Source organism: Asterias rubens, chromosome 4 (assembly GCF_902459465.1).
Source record: "Asterias rubens chromosome 4, eAstRub1.3, whole genome shotgun sequence".
Taxonomy (NCBI): Eukaryota; Metazoa; Echinodermata; class Asteroidea; order Forcipulatida; family Asteriidae; genus Asterias; species Asterias rubens.
Window position 1 is genome coordinate 12,582,455 of NC_047065.1, and position 24,620 is coordinate 12,607,074.

The 24,620-nt window shown below is 40.7% G+C and overlaps 1 protein-coding gene across 3 annotated transcripts; it reads right to left on the reverse strand.

The window, feature by feature from the left end:
- Positions 1 to 115: 115 nt before the first annotated feature.
- On the reverse strand, positions 116 to 23,481 carry LOC117289500 (L-fucose kinase-like). Of its 3 annotated transcripts, XM_033770644.1 has the most exons (26): positions 23,253 to 23,481; positions 21,794 to 21,945; positions 21,574 to 21,624; positions 20,736 to 20,870; positions 19,788 to 19,958; positions 19,360 to 19,490; positions 18,596 to 18,686; positions 18,188 to 18,371; positions 16,988 to 17,124; positions 16,279 to 16,380; positions 15,044 to 15,103; positions 13,857 to 13,979; positions 12,993 to 13,094; positions 12,561 to 12,763; positions 10,815 to 10,951; positions 9,884 to 10,032; positions 9,414 to 9,560; positions 8,336 to 8,532; positions 7,822 to 7,925; positions 6,487 to 6,624; positions 5,217 to 5,311; positions 3,895 to 3,952; positions 2,758 to 2,905; positions 2,295 to 2,407; positions 1,500 to 1,723; positions 116 to 1,048 (listed from the first exon to the last, which is right to left on the reverse strand). In XM_033770644.1, exons 1-26 carry the CDS (start codon positions 23,329 to 23,331, stop codon positions 977 to 979), a joined length of 3,303 nt encoding a protein of 1,100 aa, XP_033626535.1. In that variant the 5' UTR covers positions 23,332 to 23,481; the 3' UTR covers positions 116 to 976. The 3 variants fall into 3 exon arrangements, with proteins under 3 accessions (XP_033626535.1, XP_033626537.1, XP_033626536.1); XM_033770645.1 differs by lacking the exons at positions 116 to 1,048; positions 1,500 to 1,723; positions 2,295 to 2,407 and having other exon boundaries at positions 2,785 to 2,905; positions 3,873 to 3,952; XM_033770646.1 differs by lacking the exons at positions 116 to 1,048; positions 1,500 to 1,723; positions 2,295 to 2,407; positions 3,895 to 3,952 and having other exon boundaries at positions 2,764 to 2,905.
- Between the last annotated feature and the right edge of the window lie 1,139 nt (positions 23,482 to 24,620).

Genomic DNA, 24,620 nt, shown 5'->3' on the forward strand with positions numbered 1-24,620 from the left:
GCCCTACAAGGTTTTAAACGGACGTTGAAGAACGAGTCAATACTCTTTCATTCCCATTCATAAAATACAGTTATAGACACTTTAACAATTGAAAATTTGAGGTTTGAAATATTGTTTTCCAAAACTTTGTGAAGAATCTGTTCGATGCGCGTGGGTTGTGTGTACGCGCGCGCGCGCTTAGGTTACGCGCTGATAGCTATGAATCGCGTTGCGCATGATATTTCTTGCGCACCCGACACGCGGCAGCCAGCTCAGTGTGCATAAACAGAGCTCCAGCGTGCATTAACAAAAGGCTTATGCACACCCACGCGACGCGCTCTCCACCAATAGGAGTAGGAAACTGTCTCGAGATATTTATGAATGTCATTTTAAGGCACAATGTGATTGTAGAACGAAAATAAAGCATTTCACTTTGTGTCGGATCTAGGAAGACATTCGTGATAAAATATGCAAAAGATTTATTTAAACAGATTGATGTATGAGCAGAGTATATACTGTTTGAAACGTCGAGACCAAACCGGCTCTTTTCAGAGCCACCACTCCTTCAAAAGAGATTTTTACTCATAGTTATACCTGCAAGTTTACTATTCATATTTATAGTTACTCCTATATTGATATACCCTGTGATGTGTAAACTATAGAAACAAAAAATATAATATGCTACCCACTTAAAAAAAATACATATATACTCATGTGGTGTATCCCGACATTGTTCATAAAATAACAAGCCTGTAACCATTTGGGCCCAAAGAGTCATCGTAATTGCAAAATAATTATTGAAGAAAAACTAACTGATTCACTCATTTCAAAAAAACAAATCTCCAGCATTTTTAGGAAAATTCTCTAACAGTGGTGTAAAAAAATTAAATATGCGAACCGGGCTTCCGCAGAAACATCAAGATGCAGTCCAAGCGGATTCCACAACCTCGTTCCTCATTTTGTGAAGAGTCTTTATGTGCCCAAAACCTCTTCGGATTTAATCCTCAACCTCTATCTCAATGCCTTGGGGATCGAGTTCCACGGTGTGTATTGAGATGTCATCTAAACCCTGTGTAAAAAAGGTGATCAAGATTCTTTTAAAATGTGACTTGGGCTTTAAACAAGGCACTGTATGCATGTCATGGTCATGTGGTCTACTGTGTTGGACACAAGTTCTGATGGTTGAATCAAGTATGGTGGTTTGAATCCCGACAATGGCAGATTTGTTCGTATTCCCCTTTTCGACCATGGGCAAAATATTTTCTGTCAGCCTGGTAGTGAGGTCTCTACCGGTCTCGCCAATGTACACTTTACCACAAGAACATGGAATTGGACAGACCCCGGCCTGAATGCTAGCGTCATGCTTGTCTTTATGTCAAGTCTAAGACTATGAAATTTGTTACCATGCAATAAGAAGGCTTAATGGGCAACAACTGCATTTGTCTGAACATGTGAATCTTTCCGGGGAAAAAAATGAGGGGGGGGGGGGCTGGGTTAAACAAATTTTGTCGAGAGCTTACCTCAAGTGACCCAAGTATTTCTCTGACTTGACCGATAGCATTGGGCTCTTTGGTCATCACATACATGAAGCCACCGCCCCCAGCGCCAGCTAGACACTGACCATAGACGTACGGCCGTAGTGCTTCCATCATTCGCTGGACGGCTAGTGGCTCCGAGCCTGGGGCCATCACCTTCTTCTGGGCCCAATACCTCTCTAGGCAGGCACCCACTCTTGGGAGGTCACCTATTAAAAATGGTGATAGAGTATTTGTAATTTATAAGAGGTTTCCTCAGCCTTCTTTAAACTGACGCTTACTCTTTTCGATGAAGTGTTTGGGAGTTCTACGAGGTTGACCTTTTACACCAAGGCCAAAGGTGGCTATCTTTCTCAACGCTTGCCACTTTGAGAGTCAAATTGCAAGTTAAAATGATATGGTAAAGCGTGTAAAGAAAACTCCCAATACAATCATTTTAAAAAGGCAAAGTATACCTTTTGCTTTGGGAGCCGTTCTATTGTTTTAACCCTGTACAAATGTAGATGTATATAATAAAAAACTAATTTGAGATATAGTCGAAAATACAGAGCAGGAAGAATAATCCCTTGGAAAACACAATCTGAGTAGTGTTCTCAATTAAGGGCGAAAAACTTATATCTTTTTACATCGAAGTGGAGCGCTTCTTAAAATGCTTTATACTATAGGCTGCTGTAGGCTTCACCAGTAATTTGTATTGCCATTAATTTAAAGAACGATTACCAAACGTAAACATTCCCTTTAAGCTTATTAATTTATCAATTTGATTCAATTTCAACTGACCATCTAAGAAAGCCTGCCGACACTCCCAGGCGTTCCGTGTCAGATTGTCGCAATTCTCCACTAGAAGCGACGACCTTGCATACCAGTTCCGGATGACATCTTGGAGCAAGTTCCTGTAGAGTTTTTAAGGGTTGGTGGGGAAGAGGAAAAGATGAGAAAGTAAAAACAACAAAAACATAAAACTCCCCCCCCCCCAAAAAAAATACACTGATATTTCATAACATACAGTTTGTGCACATCTATAGTAAGAGCATGTAAACAAAAATCTGCATTCTGATTGTTTTACAAAAACATTGGTTGTGCAATTAATATGAAATTTTCTCCACAACTTAAAAAGGTAGTATTCATTTAAAAAAGATAGACTTCTCAAAAGTATATATTAGTCTTACATAGTGACTCAAGCGTTCCTCCCTCCCCTTCGAGGCAGTCAGAGACTATCCCCCTAAATACTTGGAGGACTAACCTGGCCAGTCTAGTTTTTCCAGTGTACACAAGTAGAAAGTGCTGGTTGAACTTGCACTGGATCTCTTCACTCAGTGGGACGGGGGTGATGTCTACTTTGAGGGGCAGTTTGCCCTCACAATGGCCAATGTTGACACCAGGAGTACAGCCTGAAGTGGTGAGGGGGGGGAAAAAGCCTCAATTTAATTCTACATGTCAACTTAAAGGCAGTGGACACTATTGGTAATTGTCAAAGACTAGCCTTCACAGTTGGTGTATCTCAACATATGCTGAAATTAACAAACCTGTGAAAATTTGAGCTCAATCGGTCATCAAACTTGCGAGATAATAATGAAAGAAAAAAACACCCTTGTCACACGAAGTTGTGTGCGTTTAGATAGCTGATTTCAAGACCTCAAGTTCTAAATCTGAGGTCTCGAAATCAAATTCATGGAAAATTACTTCTTTCTCCAAAACTTCGGCACTTCAGAGGGAGCCGTTTCTCGCAATGTTTTATACCACCAACCTCTCCCCATTACTCGTCACCAAGAAAGGTTTGATGGCAATGATTAGTTTGAGTAATTACCAATAGTGTCCACTGTCTTTAAGTGAACCTCATCACTGTAGTTCAGAAGCCTGAGAAAACCTATAAACTAGGGTGCTTTCTGCGAACCAGAAATACCGGGTTAACCCCTACGCTTCTACAATAAGTGCACTACTAACCCTGTGGTACATGTACACAGGACCTATGGCGTAATAATGTCCCCTCTGAAGGACAAAGCAATGGGAGACTTTCTGGGACGATAGAGGGCAGCAGACTTACCGGGTAAATCCATTGTTCTCAGAATTATGCGCATGTTCAGAACTACGTAAACAATGGAAACTTACCCGGTATGTCTGCTGCCACCTAGCGTTGGAAAGTCTCCTATTGTGGTAAAATATTGACTTGCTAATGGACACAAGTGCCACGACCGGGACTCAAACTTCCACTCTGCTTATCAGAAAAACCAGAGCTTGAGTCCAGTCCTTTAACCAATCGTCTAGTACCTGTAGGTCACACTCAGGGCATTGAGGATTGGGGGGGGGGGGGTGGAGCTTAATGGAATAGACCACTATTGACCCATAGTAGGTCATTACCATGGTGATTGGGTGTACTGACCTCCGACCTGGTCCTGCCATCCTCCACCCGTAGTCATCATCTGCTCCAAAAGAAGTACCTACAACAAAACGGCTCAAACTCTTATACCTCCAAAGACTCCGGTATAATTCATAAACTGGAAGAATGAGTATAGCCCGGCTGTAAATCTGGTAGTCCCGGGCTAGCAGGCTAGTTGCAATTAAGACCCCTGAATTGCCTGATTGCTAAATACAAGGGGTTTATCCCCATTTAAATAGTAACAATAATAATTGTGGCTTCTTATATAGCGCACATGTCCGTCACCAAGTGACGCTCCTGGTGCTGTAACATACAGTATTTCCTGCCAGATGTGGGACTACGTTTGAAGTATGAGACCTAATTCTGATCGCACCATGTAATGCTTTACAAGGTGCTGTGGCGCAAATTGCTGACGATCAGACCAGGACCACCAGGGTGAACCCCTTTCGATAAATGCACTGGGTTCTTTTACATGTGATAATAACACATGGGACCAACGGCTTAACGTCCCATCCGAAGGACGAAGCAATGGTTAAGTGTCTTGCTTAAGGACACGAGTGTCACGGCTGGGGATTCAAACCCACACTCTGCTGATCAGAAACACAAGAGTTTTGAATTCGGTGATCTTAACCGCTCGACCGCGACACTTCCATATTGGGGATTTTCTTCCTCTCATTCCTAATCACCATCATGTTAGGGCTTAATGGGTATTGCACTGGTGGATGTGTAAACAAATAATAATAATAATATTGAGGTCTTATAGAGCGCACGTACCATTATCACCATGGTCAAGTGGTTAGACTGCAGGACTTGCAATCACAAGGTTGTGGGTTCGAATCCCCCAGCTAACCGCTGATTTCACAATGACTAGAATAAATATTGTCGACTAGTTAATGAATCACAGTTTCTTCATTTGTGTCATTCATAAAATCATAGACGTACGTTAAACCGATGTTTGTGAGAGAGATTGGCTGTTGCCAGCTTGGCGTTTATATCCCTTGTGGGAGTTTGCCGAGTTCCCTTGATGGGAAGATCATTTAAGCAAACAAACCAACAAGGTACTCAAGGCGCTGAGTATATACAAACTTTCAGAAAGATAGGTGATTGAAGAGATGAATTCTGAGACCCAATTATGTAGCACCTGCAGCCGATTTCACGTTTATGTCGCAAGCAGATATGGGTTTACAAGGTGCTACGGCGCATTAAGCAGCCACAGCCAGAAATACTGGGGCGAACCCCTTCTCTTTTCGATAAGTGCACTTGGTTCTTTTACATGCGTTACACAACACATGGGACCAACATTTTTGATGAAGATGCAAACTTACTGCATGTATAAGTGAAGCGTGTTCGTAGGCCTTGCCCGATAGCCTCCACAGCACTGCAATGACGGCCCCCGCAAGAATACTGCTTGTTCCTAAACCTGTTTCCAAAACAAAGGAAAAACTTACAACCAGGGCTCAAAATTAACACTTGTGCAAGAGGCAAGAGATTTCAGGCCTATAGACCGTATTGAATATGACGTCACGCGGCTCAAATATCTGACCTACAAGATGGCGACGGTGCCTCCCAGGTCAAAATTCCAGTTGAACCTAGTTAACTGGGATCAACTGGTTCAACTGGATAGTGACCAAACTCGTCCATTTTCCATATTAACCAACTGGTTTGGACTAGGTTTAACTGTGCTCAACTAGGTTGAAATTATAAATCAGTAGGTTTCTGTCCATTTTCCATATTAAACCAACTGGTTTTAACTGTGTTTAACTAGTTTATCAACTGGTTTTCAACTAGTTCCAGTTAAACAAAGTTTAACTAGGTTCAACTGGAATTTTGACCTGGGCTGTGCGTGGGTGTGTGCGTGCATGTGCCGTAGATATCAAACCGGGAATGTTGCGTGCTGCGTGCTTTGATGATGTATGCGTTTAGACGCGCATACGGTTTGCCCCACAAGATGGCGACTTTTCATAGCAAAAAGGGGTTATTCAATACGGTCGCTTTTGAAAGGGCAAAGGCACAGAGGCATTTTATCCTTGGTAAACAGTGTAAATTTCTACTTGAGCATTTCAAGGGCACCAAGGCAATGACCAGCAGGAGGCATGGAGGCAAACGCCTTTGTGCCTCTGTGAAGTATCAGGCCTGTGATTTTAAAATTGGGCCAGTAGACTTACGCCCAACCAAGTCCGGCAGTTTTGTGTTTTTGAAAAAAATACAAATCACTGCATTTTTATTTTAAACTGATAAAAACAAGTATCTTTCATTTCTTTTGAGTATTACCCTTAAATGACAAATCAGAAAAACTTTCTCTTGCCAAGCTCGTTAAAAAAAAAAACCGGCTCAAATGTGAAACTGTACAGTGTTCTTATCATTTTGATTCTGGTCTTGTCGCAAACTCTCTGGTCCAATAAAAAAGAAATTATCTTCAACCTCTCTAGTCTTTTGGGAAATTTCCCCAAATTCGAGCCCTGCTGACAACACTCCCATGTTTCCAGTGACTTGACTAACCATTCGAAAACCTTTCAACATAGAATAGGATGGTGGCACAACCGTGCATAGTATCCTGAAATCCCCACCCACTGGTAGATAAAGGCTAACCCTTACCTGATCCATGAGGTAGATCTGACCACGTGTTGAGCTCAATCCCGCATCCGTATAGCCTCATCAGTTGGTCTCGTAGTGACTCGGATGAGGACAGGCTTACCAACTCCGTACAGTGTACTGCTGCCTTTAACAAAGCTCCTATAGAGGTTAATACGAAACCATCACAATGAATAATATCTGTCAGTCAGTGACGCTCAAGGTGCTTCATCATTCAGTATTTTCCTTCAAGGTGTGTTGGGACTTGGTTTGTATAAGACCTACTCCTTTTACACTCCTTTTTGGACAGGGCCCCCACAGGACTCCTTACGGGTCATCCTTGGGGAACCAGGTGTGAAATCACAATAGGAGGGAGCTGGTACACCATGCCATGCAACATCATAGCAACAAGTGAATTGATCAGCTACAGCTTGGTTGCCACAATGATGCATTGAACAGGGATGTAACAGGCTGCTAAAGGCAGTGGACACTATTGGTAATTACTCAAAATAATTATTAGCATATAACCTTACTTGGTAACGAGTAATGGGGAGAGGTTGATAGTATAAAACATTGTGAAAAACGACGCCCTCTGAGAAGTGCCATGTTTTCGGGAAAGAAGTAATTTTCCATGAAGTTGATTTCGAAACCTCAGATTTAGAAATCGAGGTCGCGAAATCAACCATCTAAACGCACACATCTTCGTGTGACAAGGGTGTTTATTACCTCGCAAGTTCGATGACCAATTGAGCTCAAATTGTCACAGGTTTGTTATTTCATGCATATGTTGAGATACACCAACTGTGAAGGCTAGTCTTTGACAATTACCAATAGTGTCCATACGACTGCCTTTAAGAAAGAAAAACTGAACTTTGAGCGCAAAGGACGAAAGCATGCAAGTTAAAAAATTTGGTTTTTAAAACCCTACTCTGCAATCTGTTATTATAAGGTTATCTCCATTCCTTTTAGAATTTGTTTTATATAAAAAAAAAAAATCAGAATTTCATTCTTTTTTTTAAGGAAAAAAAAAAACAAGAATTCCATTTATAAAAGAAACTGGATAAATCACACCCGTGATTGAAGGATAGTTTGTCCCTAGCATCACCCTTTAGCAACAGCCATAGCCATAGACCGATCCATTAGGCTCCGCCCACGTGTGAGCAAGAACACGTGGGCCTCTCCAATGCCATTCTGCACAACTCTTGCTGTGTCAGCGCTTCGCATACGCGCACGCATGTCGGACCTTAATTTGTTGGACATAATTATGGTTGCACAAAGGGGGTGTGATTGGTCAATATGCAATGATGCGGAGCGTAATGGATCTGTCTATTAAGACCACGACCTACATGTAAGACGTACCTAAAGCCTGTGGATTGTTATAGTCTTTGATTTGAGACAGTTCCTCGCAGACAATCTGAACACTCTGAGATGGGTCCTTCCCTAGAACCAGTATAATATGTGGCCTGTAATAGACACAGACAAACAAACCATTGCAGAAATCAATGCAGGATTTTTGAGACGGTTGGTAGCAACAGACAGGCATGCAACATCAGCTGATTTCCTCTTTGGCTTTTCAAAACAGCCTAGCTATATTTATTTTATTTTTTTTTGCTCGGGTAACATTGACGAGTGATGTCAGAAGTGGACCGAAGAAATCATGGAGTGTAATGTGACAGTAAAGTGGAAATGTATCAGGGAACAATTTGGTTAAAGCATTTAAAACCAAGAAGAGCAATCTTAAAATGGATTTGTTTTCTAATAGGTAGAAAGTTCCATTGACTGAACCATGACCCTTGAGTTTGATGGAATCTTCTCTCGGTTGTATGATAGAATCACCTGACTCTACCAAAAACCACAAATCAGACAGACTTACTCTTCAATCTTCCTGGCCCTGGCTCCTATTGGCTTCTTGCCGTCCAATCGAATTGCAGCATCGATGACAGCCCCGCCGTGCTCGTAGGTGATTGGTGGAGTGTCAGACCAACCACCAGATAAGTCCATTCTAGCCGGGCAAGTTGCCGTCACCCATTTATTCATCGGAGGAGCATCACACGGCTTTGTGGAAATGAACTACGAAACCAAGACAGAAAAGAATCAGTAGAAAAGTCTTTGTGGAAATCCCTTGCTTTAGAAGTGCTTTGAGGAAAGTTTGTCGGGCTGTAGGGTGCAATGGATTAGCCTCCCTGTGTCAACCCCGTGGTGCTCACTCCGGTGAGCCCCTGACAAGAGCTAATCGAACGATCACTCAACCTCTATTGGTGACGCCATGCACCTCGGGCCAGCCCCAAGTGACCTGTTCCACAACCAGGGCACTAGGGGCTGACCCGGGTGAGCCCCTGGAATGACGTCAAAGCTATTCGAATGTACCAGGGGCAGTCCAGGGTCGACCCAGGGAAGCTAATCGATCGCACCCTTAGTTTGATGACCCTGACCAGAAATATAGAACTTGCTTGTTAAACAAGAAAAGTTGACTGTTTCTTTGCAAATTATTTGCCATAACAAGTGAAACTCCCCTTTTTGTTGTATTTGAAAAACAGGCTTATGAAAAACTTGCCCGTTTTTGTTGCCATGACAGCAAGCCTCATGACAAATTCACCTCTTTTGTTGCCAAATCAGTGAGCATCAAGAGAAACTCACCCATGTTGCCATAACCATAACGGCATAGAAACTCACCTTTTGGATGCCTTATGAAAAACTCGCTTCCATGCCATTGTGGGAGGAGTCTCCGTTTCATTTCGTTAATTGTTAAAGTTATAATAGTTATTCTCTCTCCGCTGCTCTAACCATACCATACCCCTGGTCATCAAGAGACGATGACAACTAGGCGGGAGAGGTTGTGAGGAGTCTCTGTTTTATTGAATGTTTTGTTAATTGTTAACATGTCCGCTAAGGATGCTTGGTGGCGCCCTTTGAAGTTTAGAACATTCATCACCGCCTCACGAGAAACTCACCTCTTTGGAGGCCATCACAGAGAGCCTAATAAAGATCTGATCAGCACCCTCATAGTGTCTTGCCGCTCGGACGAGTCGGTCTGGTCTACTCAGCCAATTGTTACGCTCCTTTGCTAAAGCCTTCACTCCTTCACAGATCTTACCCTCCTGTCAAAAACAGTTTGTTGTTTGTTTGTTGGTTTAAATTAAACAATAGAAGAAATTTTGCATTTTGAAATACTCAAAACTCAATAAAAAATAGCACAACAACATCTGTAGTCTACTTTATATCTGCCAAGTTTTCTTATCACGTACAAATCTTTAGTTGCCTGCTCCGCTCAATTGTGAATTTTATTTTCTAAAGACTTGTGCAACACCTAACAATGGCTGCTTATCGGTAAACAGATATAGCATAAAATGGTGCTTAAGCGTTAGCATTATTCTTAGAGGGGGGGGGGAACAGGTGGGGGGGGGGTCGTTTGGTCTCTTACCTCAAGCAGGTTAAAGGCACTTTGCCATGCAGCATTAGCCGCTGGTCCGCTACGCAAACCACCCTTTCCATTGGCCATAGCACCCAGGACGTTAGCAATGAAAGCAAGACCTCGAGCCGCTATGCTCGGCGAGTTGCTCTCACAAATTCCTGGTTGGAATAAAGAAAAAAAAATTCCAATTCATATTTTTAGTACAGACTTGAAGCTAGGCACTGTGGTTTGAAGAATACTGTAGCGTCATTGCTACTGGGGGCGGGATGGCGGGAGGGAAAGTTTCAGAGTGCAGAACTGAGGCTTTGGAACTACCTACTTGAAACTGTGAAACTGTCAAACTCATTTGGCGTATTCAAGAACAGCTAAAAAAATCACTGTATAAAGAAGCATTTTGTTGAACTTTTTCATTTTTATTATGTGATGCTACTTTCATTGCTTGTTGGTTTTATTTTTGGACAGCAGCGCCATGAGCGCAGCCTGCCTCGGCGGATATCGGCGCTTTAAGATATTTACTTATTTATTTGACATCCAATAGCGGATAAACGCCATTCAAGGGTATCATTCAAAAAGAATAACAGATAAAACTTTGCATAAATATATATATTATACAAGTTGAAAGTTACTGTTAACAGGGGTGATGAGAGTCACTGCTAACGTCTAAAAGTCATAAACTTGGATACAAATTCAAAGGCATGTTGAAATGATGCCGTTTCTACCGTTTGGTAACCCCTGGGGTTATAGATTCCAAGGAGCTTTTAGAAACAGTATCCAAAGCACTAGAGAAGTAGACCAATGAGCAGGATTTTTCTTTATTTGTGGGAAAAAATATTGTCTGATTTTCTTCACCAGGCCGACATGAAAAGTCTGAATTCAGCCAAAAGTCTGAACAATCTCACTCTGTAACTTCCATTTACAGTTATAATAGTTATTATTATACCTTGATCTATGCACTCCAGAGTCTGCTGGCCGTAGCCCTCCGCTGCGGCACTTCTGAAGAACGGCATCAGAATCTGGTTCCCACCTCGGATCAGAACTTCCCGTACCCTTCGCCGACCTCCATCGTAGAAAACGTCCCTACAATTAAAATGACAGTCAGTCGTGTTACTCACAGTATCGATGGTGTTCAAACTACCCAAATTGAGATATACAAAATATTACTTCAAGCTAAGGTGCTGTAGTTTTTGAGAAATGAGTAAAACAATTCAACGAAAATAATTGTTGTCTTTAAAGACAAAAATTTTTTAGGCATGTAACACATATCTTTGTGACATTGTTTAACTCATTTCTCAAAAAACTACATCACATCAGCTGTTAATATTTTCTACTATCATTTTTTTCAAACAATGCAAGTTTAATGTAAATCTGTTGACATTGTGTTTTGTGTAACAAGAAGTACCCAAATCCTTTAAAAACAAATGTCAGGATTTTAAACTGTATCCTTTAAGGGATTCTGAGCAAGCGAAGGTCGGCAATAAGAGGAGAAGTTAGAGACACGAGAGAGGTTTCGCAGAGTCGCGAATACGAATACGCATACTACAGATATCGCACCGTGCGCGTCCGCGTCAAGTGAGCTGTTTAGTTATGTTTCGCAAAATTCTAACGAATACCCTCAACTTGAGGCTCAAGAGGGCGCTATTAACAAAATGGCTGCACCCATGGACAATCGCCATTTCTCTTTTTCTGAAGCATGGTGGTTAACAAATGTCCATATACATCCATGTATGATACCTCTAATAGACATGGTGAAAACCTGGTACATTAAAAAATAGCAATCCACTACAAAAACATGAACAAAATATACTTGTTGTTTACTTACGTGTATGGCGACAGATTCCCGTTTTTAGCAACTATTCTAACTTGTGTACAACGGTTATACGTCACATGGACCTCAAAAAGTGATGACGTATTATGACGTATCCGTTCACGTAAGAGTATCGGTGACTCTGCGAAACCTCTCTAATATAAAAACTATCCCAACAGACAAGAACCTTTATCCCGATTGAATCATACTCTTATCCTGATTGGGCTGCATTTTCTTGATGGAGGATATCTACGTTCCTCTAACAGATAACAACTGGGTGTAATGAGAAATGATGCTCTTTTAACATCTATTATATCGTTGCCGTACCCACTGCCAAAACATAGGATTCGAACTGCCTCTAGCTACCGGGCAATCTCGGTAGTCTAGTTGGTAAGACACTGCTTTGAGAAATGATGCTCTTTTAACATCTATTATATCGTTGCCGTACCCACTGCCAAAACATAGGATTCGAACTGCCTCTAGCTACCGGGCAATCTCGGTAGTCTAGTTGGTAAGACACTGCTTTGAGAAATGATGCTCTTTTAACATCTATTATATCGTTGCCGTACCCACTGCCAAATCATAGGATTCGAACTGCCTCTAGCTACCGGGAAATCTCGGTAGTCGAGTTGGTAAGACACTGCTCTAGAATTGCAAGGGTCGTGGGTTCGAATCCCACCCGAGTAACTGTGATATTTTTTCACAGGACTCGGGAAAGTGCTGAGTGTACAGTGCTATCACACATCGGTGTATGGGTAAAAACAAAATCTGATATGCTCTCTGGAAGCCCGCGACACCCAATTTCTAGACATACTGCACTGCATGTCTGGTACTCTGACTCAATCCAATTCTCACACTAATGAGTCTCATTTGGGCACCAACCTTCTCCAAGCGAATTCAGCAGCGAGGTCGACGCACGACAAGATTTCTTCAAGAGAGAGACGCCATGAGGAGCGCCACCTTGCCAGCATGATGGGGTCTAGTTCCCCGCCTTCTAGCCACAGTGTATCCCTGATGCCGACGTCTTCTTGAATGTTCCAGACTGGGAAGAGTTTGGCATTGAAGAGAGTGCGTTCATAGTCTGTCTGAAATAAATGACAAAATAAGAAACAAAAGTTTCCAGATGGTGTTCAATACTAACAATACAGAATGCCTGCTAAAGTCTACCTGGCCAGGTGAACTTTGAAAAGGTCAACTAGTTTGTGGTCATTGGGCAGTGTTTGCACACACTGCAGTTGGTTGCCTCCAAGTTGCCAGTGACAAGGCCCCAAGGTTTAATGTACAACGCATGCAATTCAGTGGGTGCTTATTCACCTGATGAGTGGACCAGAGATCTTCTTTGTCGATGCCAGTTCTTGTCAGGAACACAATCCAAGGCGAATTACAGATTGTACTTGTCCCTTTCACGTATGGTGTCTGTCGGTATAAAAAAGAGGGGTTCAATAAAGAGAGAAGTCTGTTACTAATTCTGCAATAGTTTTTTGTCTCACCCATTGCCTGTACTACGTTTTGTATACCACACACAAAGGCCCTTGTCATTTAATTGTTGGAGCTAACTTCACATGTTTTAAAGAGAGCGACGCTCCAAAATAATATGGATTACTATAGACGATGTGACCTCTGACGTCACACGAAAACCATAACATGATTCGCGCGTGTTTTGGCAGCCAGCTAAAAGTGTATGCTATCTTACCATGACTACGTGTCTTTTTGCCCGGCCAAACATGACGTATACAGTGTTTTTTGAACAGAAACATCGTCTATTGGGTGCTTCGCCATGTTTGCAGCCTCATTTCCACAAACTGTTTCCCAGTCATAGTATGGTGGACAAGATTGGTGTCTACATTGAGTTTTCCTTCTTGTTTGAAAGAGGGTTTTAGAACTTTTGCAAACAAATTTCAAATGTGATGCCCAAAAAACACCCAGTTACACTTATCGCTAAGACAAGGGGTGTGCCCTGCTCTTTCTGAATTCGGAAATTTGCCACTTACATCAAGCTTATTTCACAGGTTAGCATTGATGATTTGCTTGTGCACATCTGTACTAGACATTTGTCACTCGCTAGCGCAGAAATTTGGCGCATGCACCATAGCGAAGGATGGTGATCGCAAGTGCAAAATTTGGCAATATGCAGAACCATGAATTTGGTTCCAGATGAATTCTTTAAAATAAACTTACATCAAGATTGTCAAACTTTCCCAGGACAGTGTAGACCATCCGAGTTGTCTTCAGACTTCCCCCAAGCCGAACATGAAATCCTTGTAAGAAAATTCCAGAAGAAAGCTGATGTCTTGCCAACACCTACAGCCAAGTTGACCAAGAAATTTGACAGAGAAATAAAAACAATCAGCCCAAAGCAAATGGTTGATTCCTACAGTAACTTATCTTTACCCTAAAGGCCCAGTCCCACTGCAGCGATAACGAAAACAATAACGATCACGACGCAAAGAGAACGCATTCTATTGGTAGGATTACTCCACGCAGTATACACACTCGCTCATTCAACCAATAGAATGCGTTCCCTTTGCATCGTTATCGTTATCGTTCTCGTTATTGCTGCAGTGGGACAGGGCCTTTGAACACCAAACCCGTTACCATGAATAAACACATTGACAAAACAAGCAGACCTCCTACATTAAGGCTGGAGTTGGTAGTTAACAGAGCGCCGGCATTTCAGTCCGCTCTCTGGTAAAAACAAAAGTCTTTGATAAACCCCAATATGAATAAAAATTTACCCAGTCAGTTTCTCCAGTGGTTTATTTCTTGACAACATATTTTCATAACAAAAGTTGTTATAACACCCCATACAAATATTCTGCCTTTTCATTGGCATAGAGCGCGTCCCATGATACAATGTATGTCTTAGTTTTACCAGAAACGGTAGCCGTGTGATAGTGTGATTGTCTGACGACTATCACATGGCATGCAGTACCCAGACGTCTTTTTACCCACATCAAACCCTATCAGTTGTGCATCTGTGTATCTGAAACGCGCGTACGAACTTTACGTGTAGGAGGATGATAAATAGTCTAATGGGGTGTTATAAAACAAATATTGACTGCTTTTACTCGTAATATGGTTAAAACTCCGACTCCCTCTGTGATCCCAGGAACATTCCATTTTCCCTCGGCGCACGCTCCGGGGATCACCGCAGGAGTCGTAGTTTTTACCATAGCAGTCGAAGCAGTCAATATTTGTATACTAGCTTGCTTGTGGACTTTTTTAGGGAATTCTTTAGAAAAGGAAACACAAGAACAACAATAGCACGACCTAACAAAACTAGCTCTGTAAAATTGCTAGAGTGTGTCGATAATTTTGGGGAAGAAAACCTCCCATTATGTTTTCTTCTCTGTGATTGATCTTACCTTGGAGGATTTACTGCAGATATTAGACAGCACACAGTCCTTCTGAATCACAACATTGCGCTGAGAGAAAAACAAAAATATACGCGTAATTATAGTTTTGAGTTTAACAACAAACATTTGACGGGAGCGGAATTTAAATTAATGACCTCCGGATTAATGTGCCGGCTCTCTACCAACTGAGCCATCCAGCCCTTATGTTGCCACTCTCTCTCTTAAGTATTGCCATCACATAAATAATAAGATCGCAGGTTCAAATACCCCCCAGTCGCCTTTTCTTAGTAAACCAAAAGTTGGGGTTGGGGTTTATTACTTGGTCTATTGTATTTATAATGACATTTTTATATCATGAAAAGTATTCTATTCTTCAATGCAGCTCCTAAGCTTTGGAACCAACTGCCACGTCCGAGAAGCAGTGTCTACTTCGATCTTCAAGCGGTCTCTCAAAACGTTTTTGTTTCCCACTGATGAGAGCAACTAGTATTTTTCTTTTGCTATGTTTTCTACTTATTTTATTTTGTCTGTGTTCATTGTAGAGCGCCATAGAAATGTTAACTCTTATTATTTTATTATTACTATAATTATTATTATTATGAAATTTGTGTCCTTAGACCAAACAGCATAATCAACGCTTGTAATTTCCGGTGCCTTTTGCACTCAATTATTATGTTTCCAATGATGGGTCCAACTTTAGAAATATCAACAATGGTAAACACATTATAAAGTCACACGCAGTCACTCTTCTGAGTAAAGGATAATTACAGAATTGTTTTTTTGCTAACAAAACAGCTGCTGGCAGTGTAAGCACTTTATGTAATCCACCATACATAAACTGACACAGCTGTAGAAGTTTTAGATCAAGCGGCCATCTGGATCACGAGAAAATAGTGAAAACCGATTACATTTTTCGCATGACATCAATTAAAAACACCAAAATGAATAAAACACTCGCTGAGCAAAAAAATCCAAACGGAAATTAGTTTTTATGTTTTTCTCATCAAATACAACATCCCATACAAAATATTTAAAGTTTTATTTTTTTTCTACTTAAAGTTTTAAGTAAATCTGTGATCTTAGACAATTTTTTTTCTTACCAATCTGTAATGTGGTAATGTTCCTTTAAGCATGCTGTATTTTATTCCATAACTCAATCATGTATGTCCCTCAGTTTGCTTTGTGAGCTTAAGTGGGCTTGATTATAAAAGGTAAACAGCAACAAAGAAGACTATAGAACTGACCTTGAGGTGGCAGTGGGAGACTGCACAGTTGGGGCCTATTGTCACTCCGCCCTCCATGATGCAGTTAGTGATCACGGCTGAGTGGTCCACATCACAGCAATCCTGAAAGTACAAGTGTAATATATGAACCTTAAAACTATCATACAGAATTGGTAGAGCCGACAAAACAGTCGCAGATAGCGGTCATGTTTTTGTGATAAACCATAAAACACACCTGGGGTCGATTTCACAAAGAGTTAGGACTATGTCCTAGCTCTGCTTAGGACTAGTCCCAGGAGATATTAAAACCGTATTGCTAGTCCTAAGTTAGGACGAGTAACTCTTCCTCAGTCGAGATAAGACTAGTCTTAACTCTTTGTGAAAGCCACCCCTGGTGAGCATTTGGGCCTAATCCGTGAATGAGGAGAAACTATTGAAAAACCGTGCACAATTTTCAGCATGTACACACATTGTCCCCTTGCACGCACATCACACGCGACGACTGCTGCAATTGGTCGATAGGTTTACATGTAAATGCTGTGTCGCCTAAAATGCGCACTTCACTGAATAACACATGTTGACATTAACCACCAAAATGGCGCATCCAAGGTTATTCTGATGATGACGTCAGGTGAATCGGGTCAATAACTTGTAACAACCAAAATCAGTGGTTGAATTTTTATTTTTTAGGTTTTCAGATACATTTTTATCTGGAGTATCACACATTTACCTCTATGTGTGAGTGAGTGATGTTAGACCAGTTGAAATGTGCATCTCCTTCGGTTTGAAGCGGACAGTTTGTCACGTGTCTGAGATGTTCCTTGGTTGATCTTGTCATGTAGTCATGCCTTGCGTTTTCAATCAGCACTGTGGGGGTTGGGGTCAGGGCGGAGCCAAAACAGGGACTAAATATTAATGACAGTTTTTAACTAACTAGTCTGCTGTCGATTTCACAAAACTCTTCCTAACTTAGGAGTAATCTTATGATTTAGGACGAGTCCCAACCCTGCACTGTACCATACAGACCTTAAGATTAATCCTAAGTTAGGACGAGTTACTCGTCACTAACTCGAGATAAGACGATTCCTAACTCTTTGTGAAATCGACGACTGAATGCTTCGAATATTCTCTTCAGAACCAAGAAATGTTAACCACAAAAAGTAATTAATGGCCTGTTGTTTCCACCATAGCAGAGTCTTGATCAGGAAATCGGCCTTGAAAAAAAAGCTCATGCAAAACACTTCCACTGAATACAAGCAACTAGAACTGTGACCCATAGGCCTCAGAAAACTGTGTGAAGAAGATGATAAAGAAATGTCTGTCTGTAGATGTGGAAGGAAAAACCCCAATAGGGAAAACCCAAGCAATCAGGGCCAAATTTCATAGCACACAAATTTGCTTAGCATGAAATTTCTTCCTTGATGAAAACAGGATTACCAACCAAATTTTCCGTTTGTTGCATATTGCTTGTTACTGATATTCAGCTGTTGTTTGCTTATCCTGAAAATCACATGGAGATTTGGTTGGTAATCCCGTTTTTATCAAGGAAGAAATGTCATGCTAAGCAACTTTTTGTGCTTAGCAGCTCTATGAAATTGGGCCCAGGTGGGGACTGACAACCAAAATAATAACCAGTTTTTATATGGCGCTTTTCACCGCTGAAGGGACGTCTCAAAGCGCTTCCAACATTATTACCCCTGGTCACTGGGCCATTTCGTTCCTCAGCTACCTAGGGAGTATGATGCCTGTGCAACAAATATGCACTACTAAATTAAATCAATCACAACAACCATCTCTGCCCTCACAGGTACCCATTTACCCCTGGGTGAAGAGAAGTGTCTTGCTCATGCCTTTTACCCGAAACCCAAAATGGCCTTGCCCTATTTCAAGAGTATTTATCAGTTGAGTCGAGTAGCTAAAGACGGCTTACCAGCTTTCATTGGTATCCCACGTAGTTTCTTCCACATTAGAGATCTAACGCTGCGGATCAGCCCTTCACTGTAATGTTTCTTCTGGTACGCTTTGTCATATTTGTTGCCCTTCTCTCCAGAGACGAACTCCTCCTCTGTAACATCTTTTGCTAAGCACAGAAGAACGTCAAAGTACAGGGACAACTGAAAATATAAATATTGAAAAAAAATTAATAGATGTTATATTTGAATCAGATATAAAGAATATGAAATGCACCGATGTTTACTTTCCGAGTTCTGTTGGGAAAAAAATCTACAGGCAATAGCACTCCAGTGGGATTCGAACCCACAACCTTTTAAACAAAAATTAGTGTCTTGTTTTTGAAAGAAACAAAAATTAACTTATAAACAAAAAAGTCAACTGTTACCTCAATTGGTTTGACGCCACTGTCTAGTCCCATGTACGTACAAGCATCTAACCCAGGAAGACTATGGAGAGATAATAACTTCTCTGCCGCCCTGCAGAGTAAAGGATTCAAAGTGACAAGGTGAGCAGTTAGGAACCGCTCGCCTTATTTTATGTTACAACCCTACATGTGTGTATTTCGAAATAACCCTATGTTTCGACACCCCTATGTTCTGACACCCCAACTGTATTTCCCTAATCTTCACCCGAACCTCTAAAGGCAGTGGACACTAATGGTAATTACTCAAAATAATTATTAGCATAAAACCTTTCTTGGTAACAAGTAATGGGGAGCTACTGATAGAATAAAACATTGTGAGAAACGGCTCCCTCTGAAGTAACGTAGTTTTCGAGAAAGAAGTATTTTTCCACAAATTTGATTTCGAGACCTCCGAATTTGAATTTGAGGTCTCGAATTCAAGCATTTGAAAGCACACAACTTTGTGTGACAAGGGTGTTTTTTTCTTTTATTATTCGCAACTTCGATGACCGATTGAGCTCAAATTTTCACAGGTTTGTTATTTTATGCATATGTTGAGACCCACCAAGTGAGAAGACTTGTCTTTGACAATTACCAATAGTGTCCACTGTCTTTATAACCCTAGCCCTAACTCTAACCCTAAAACGTGTTAATTATTCTTAGGTGGCTTTCAGAACACGGGGTTGTCGGAACATAAATGTAAATGCCAAAGTTATAATTTTTTCGTCTGTTTGAATTTGAATTACCTTGCTCCGAGGAACACTATGCCGGACACCAAAGAAACCTCCGCATCTGAAAGGTCTCCTCTATCGTTATGTAATGAGCACATCTTCATTGCCGTAGGGCCACCACGGAAGAAAATGTCTTCCACAAAACCCTGCGGGGGTAGAGGAGATTGGTCAAGGGGAATCAAAGTTGTCAATGAGCAAAAATTTTGTGTTGGATGTTGGAGTGGGAAACAAACGAACAAACAAATAAAGTAACAAAGTAAGATGACTTTGAAATCACCTCCTTCTATGTGGCAGGAGTTCCAAATGCAATTGGGTCGTTGGATCGCAAATTTTAAATGTTTTTAAATAAACCATAAACCATAAAATAGTTCTTTTGCTTGGTAAATATTTAACAACAACTAATTCTATTTTCTTAAAATTAGAGTAACACCATCTTGACCTACTTCTTTGTCGATTCTGTAGATGCCATGGTTACGTGCGTACTCCCGAGTTGCGGGTACAGCGATGACACACGCCCCGTCGAAACCATCCCAGTTGATCTTGGGCGTGGTCGGTACGAAGAGGAACATATCGGTACTGCAGACCCATACCCCGGATGGGCATCCCACAGAAAGCTGCATTTCAATAATAATTAACCACTCTTTAGTGCATATCTATTATCAGTGGGCCCAATTCGATGTCAGTTATAATGTGGAGCTACATAGTATACCATGTAAGGCCAAATAAATTTTTTAAAAACAGTTGATCGTCCCCTTCCTCATCCTTTTTTGAGGCCACATCCTGTTTTTTAACTGCTTTTCTTATAAAAAAAAAATTATCAAAAAGAAAAGTTGTTTCTGTGTATTTGTAATTATCTGTAAAAGAACTGTTAGTGGTGACTTTACACTGACGAATTATTGGCCAATTTGAAATAAACAGCTTGGCGGACACCTTTGAAATAAATAATAACTAGAAAATAAAAAGGCCCTCATGCTCCTCTTTTTGGAAAAACCCGGACGATCAACTGTTTTCTTTTTTTACTTGGCCTAACGGTTTACAAGGTGCTGTGGTGCAATATGCACCTAATCAACAAACTTCAAGATTTAAGCACTAGCCACGTTTTGTTATTTGAAAAGACCGGTATTCTCACTTGGTGTGCCCCAACATATGCATGAAGTCCCAAATCTTTGAAAATTTGGGCTCAATTGGTCATCGAGGTCAAGCGGTAAGCTGTTCAATGGCCAATACAAGTGCGCGGCGTGTAAATCTGCGCATTTCCATTGCTTCATCATTGGTTTACCTCTTAAGACTAGCCTGAATGACCTCAATGCATTGTAACCAATTCAGACCCAGCCTTTAATGACATTCCATACTTTATAATGGCAGTCTGTGATTAGACTTGCCCAAGTCACCTTGTATGTCAAAGTATCGATCAGATTGTCTAGATTTGTAACCAGTCCCTCGTAGCCTTTTTCCTCACTGGTTGCATGTGTGGCTGGTAGTGTTACAAATGCTCGTCCACAAGAATCAAATGAGAAGCTGCGACCCTGTAGAGAGAGAAAACAAATTGCTTTTTAAGTAGGATTTGAAACTTTGCATGGTGGAAATAGGATATAGAAAGGTTTGCGGTAACACCATGTAATGACTATCTCTAATGAGTTGGGGTGGTTCTGAAAAGAACCGTTGGTTTCAACTCGACGTTTCGATCAGTATGCTCTGATCGTCTTCTGGAGAATGCTGGACTCTGATGCTGCATTCTGCTTAAGTACTGAAGAGGTGGATTAGCTTGGTGATGCACGAAGGCGGGAAACTGCTTTTTAGACGGCAGTAAATATAAATTTATTTATTTTAAATGGTGAACAACGAACATTTTATATCAGCAGGATTTGAACCTTCGACCTTAAGGTTTACAATAGCCGGCTGGTGCTTTACCAACTGAGTTACTAGCCCTACATTCATGTTGACAGTTCCCCTTATGTTGTCAATTTCTTTGTTCAGGGATTGCCACCAAATTGGTGAAAAGGGGAGAACAATAAAGAAATTATATTATTGAATAGAATAATGATTTAGATCAGAGACAATCAAGAACTGACTGAGAAAAATAACTATTGCCTAAAATAAGTAATAGTAAAATGAAAAAAATAATACTATGTTAAGTTTAAAATAATAATGTAATGGATGGAGCAAATGGGCAAAACATTGGGTTAATTGGGTATCATTTTCAACTCCAAAGAGTAAACGGAAACATACCACGTGGAAAATTAGAATATGTGAATCCATCAGCACGTCCGAGTTCACAACCTAGCGGGAAAAAGAAAAAACAGTATTAAAACTAACACAAGTATAGATTATTCACATTGACAGTTTTATTTTATACTCATATGTTTTCTTTTCTTTATGACCAACATTTCCAGCCCTTTGGGTGGTTCAAGAAGGGGGGAACCCTCTTAGGGGCATAACTGTGACTTACTGTGTAGCCCCGACATTGGCTAAGATGTTCCGACACCACCAGGAGAGCATTGAGAGTAGCACCCCCTGATCCCACCCTAGCATGAGGATCTTCAACTGTTAAGATGAGAACATCACGGTCAATTTGACCTTTCTTCTGACGAACTTCAAGCTCTGTTGACATACAAACAATAATTTTTATTTAAGTGTCCATAAAATAAGTTTGCACTCTCCATTACCATAGTCCTTTCATAAAACTGCCCCAAAGTACACAAGGATAAAATTGTGTTGGAATGGACGCCAACTATCTGTCTCAAGTGGCACTATAGACCTTTCTCATGCTCACCCATCTTTGTCATGTTCCTCGTATCGAATAAAAATAATGATTGCTAATAATCATTTTGCAAATAGGAACCCGACTATTTTGTTCCATTCCAGCCTAGGTTTGGTTACATTGATATCAATGGGGGGGGGGGGAATTCAAGATGGCTGCACCATGATAAAGGTCTATTGGCTGACAGTGGCATAACTTCAAGTTGTGGCCCCCAAGCAATTTTCCAGTGACCCCCAAGTCCAGGCTCTACTGGATATTTGCACTTATAAATGCAAAAAGTTTGGTATTTTAGGCATTTCTACAAGGTACAAAAATATGTCATAATGTTGAGGCCATATAAAAATATTTGCCCACCGAAAAAGTTTCATCAAACACTATTTCAATTCACAAATCATGATGATCAAACCATGTGACTGAATATTTTTCTGAGCATTCTGGAAAAAAAATACAGAGGCTTAAAGAAGCCATGTGCCTTATATCATTTTCTAATATTTTTGGAGATTTTTTTTTTAACCCTCCGATCAATATTATTATTAATATTAAAATTTAAACGATCAGCTTGTTGATTCAATTATCACTGTTTGTTTATACGCTTTATTATAAATTTTAAGAGAAAACAAAGGGAAAAAAATAAATAAAAATCAGATTTGAAAGCCAATGTCAATGATTATTCACACTTTTTATTAAATTATTTATTTTTGTTATTTTTTACAAATTACCATGGTAATTTCAAAATTTCATTAAAAAATATTTTGAATAAAACGAAGACAACTGCTGGCTATAGAGTCGTACACAGAGTCTCAAAGAACACTTGTAGTCACTGTAGATGTTTCTTCCACGTATGGCTTCACCGGGAAACCATGCTTTCTTGTTTGCCGTGAAAACAGGAAAAACTCAAAACAAATGGGGCCAGTCGAAGTCATCGAAGATCGGTGTGTAGTGTGAAGCATGTCCATCAAGTTTTAATATATGTTTGCATACTTCATATTAACAAAAGAAGATAAGTAGGTCATCGGTTGATATAAGGCGTCATTATTTTTTCCCAATTCAAAGAAAAGGGCATAATAGCGTGAAAACTGGTAAGGGGAGGATACAATACACAGAGTCAGGGAGGATAATTATTGACATTCCGTCATCATTGACTAACCGTTCTGAAGGGGTAACACAGAAGCCCGGTCCGTGCATGTCACAACAATAGCTGTCCACTTTGTGGGCGCACCCATCATTGATCAGGCATCCATACAAAACCAAAGAAAGGTTATCAGCTGACATGAGCACCTCAAGACACAGTGCTGGGAGTGTGGGAGAAATTTCTGGTTGAGTTCACATCCGCACATTGACATTCCACAGTGCCGTCGACTGACTGGTCTTCAGATTCCAGCGTTCATGCATATCACACACACACAGTACACATACAGCCAGCCGATGTTGCGCCCTCTACCGGCAACCAATGATCGTAATTATTTTAACTTGGAAACTTCGTCACAATAATTCATAGCACCATAATTTCCTTCAGCCGAGTGTTCCGCGCGAAATGGCATCGGGCCCGTCCTACAAACAAACGATATTGCAGTCACTCAATGTCCCTACTCGGATTGCCACTCAGTGTAGGCTCTAAACTGGGGCACAGGGGCGGGTGGGCATCGTGTTGCCGAATTGTGCCTTTTATGGTGCCGTGAAATGTGGTACTTTACATTTACGTATTATGTTGTGCGCTTTACGGATTCACTTTGTGGAATGAACTAGGGGAGTCTTGGGATGACTTGGCTATACAATGGCTATACTAGCTGAGAGCATGCAACGCCGATCTGAAGTTTGAAATTATTATGCAAAATAATAATAACATTTTTAGCATTTGTTTTCTTCAAATTTTCAAAACGGCTGCCAACTAGTACTATGGATGGTCTTCTGTATTATGATAGCAAATCAATACTTCTCTCACCCGGTGGTCGATATGGTTCCCCCTATAATGTTAACGTTTTCATTTTGTGCTCGGAATCTCGGCGATGGTTTTGGTACTTATGCAGGAAAAAGTGGAACACACTGAAAAAGGGGATACCCTCTTCCCCATTATATCTGGGGATAATTTCACAAAGAGTTTCTCGAGATATCTCGTATTCGTCCTAACCATGGAGGAATAAATTATTCCTCCATGTCCTAACTTAGGATTAATCTTAAAGACAGTGGACACTATTGGTAATTGTCAAAGACCAGTCTTCTCACTTGGTGTATCTCAACATTATGCATAAAAATAACAAACCTGTGAAAATTTGAGCTAAAATTGGTCGTCGAACTTGCAAGAGAGGAATGAAAAAAAAAAAAAAAAATTGTCACATGAAGTTGTGTGCTTTCAGCTGATTTCGAGACCTCAAATTCTAAACTTGATGTATCGAAATCAAATTCGTGGAAAATTACTTCTTTCTCGAAAACTACGTCTCTTCAGAGGGAGTTGTTTCTCACAATGTTCGATATTATAACACCCCTTACCAATATTCTGCCTTTTCATTGGTTTAGA

What these genes read in the sequence shown, in the direction of transcription:
- LOC117289500 (XM_033770644.1), bottom strand. Translation starts at nt 23,331, where the DNA reads ATGATGGGTGCGCCCACAAAGTGGACAGCTATTGTTGTGACATGCACG. An exon ending in AGATCTACCTCATGGATCAG is followed by an intron (nt 5,312 to 6,486) that starts GTAAGGGTTAGC and finishes TTTTGGAAACAG; the next exon opens with GTTTAGGAACAAGCAGTATT. An exon ending in TCGGCAGGCTTTCTTAGATG is followed by an intron (nt 1,724 to 2,294) that starts GTCAGTTGAAAT and finishes CATTTTTAATAG; the next exon opens with GTGACCTCCCAAGAGTGGGT.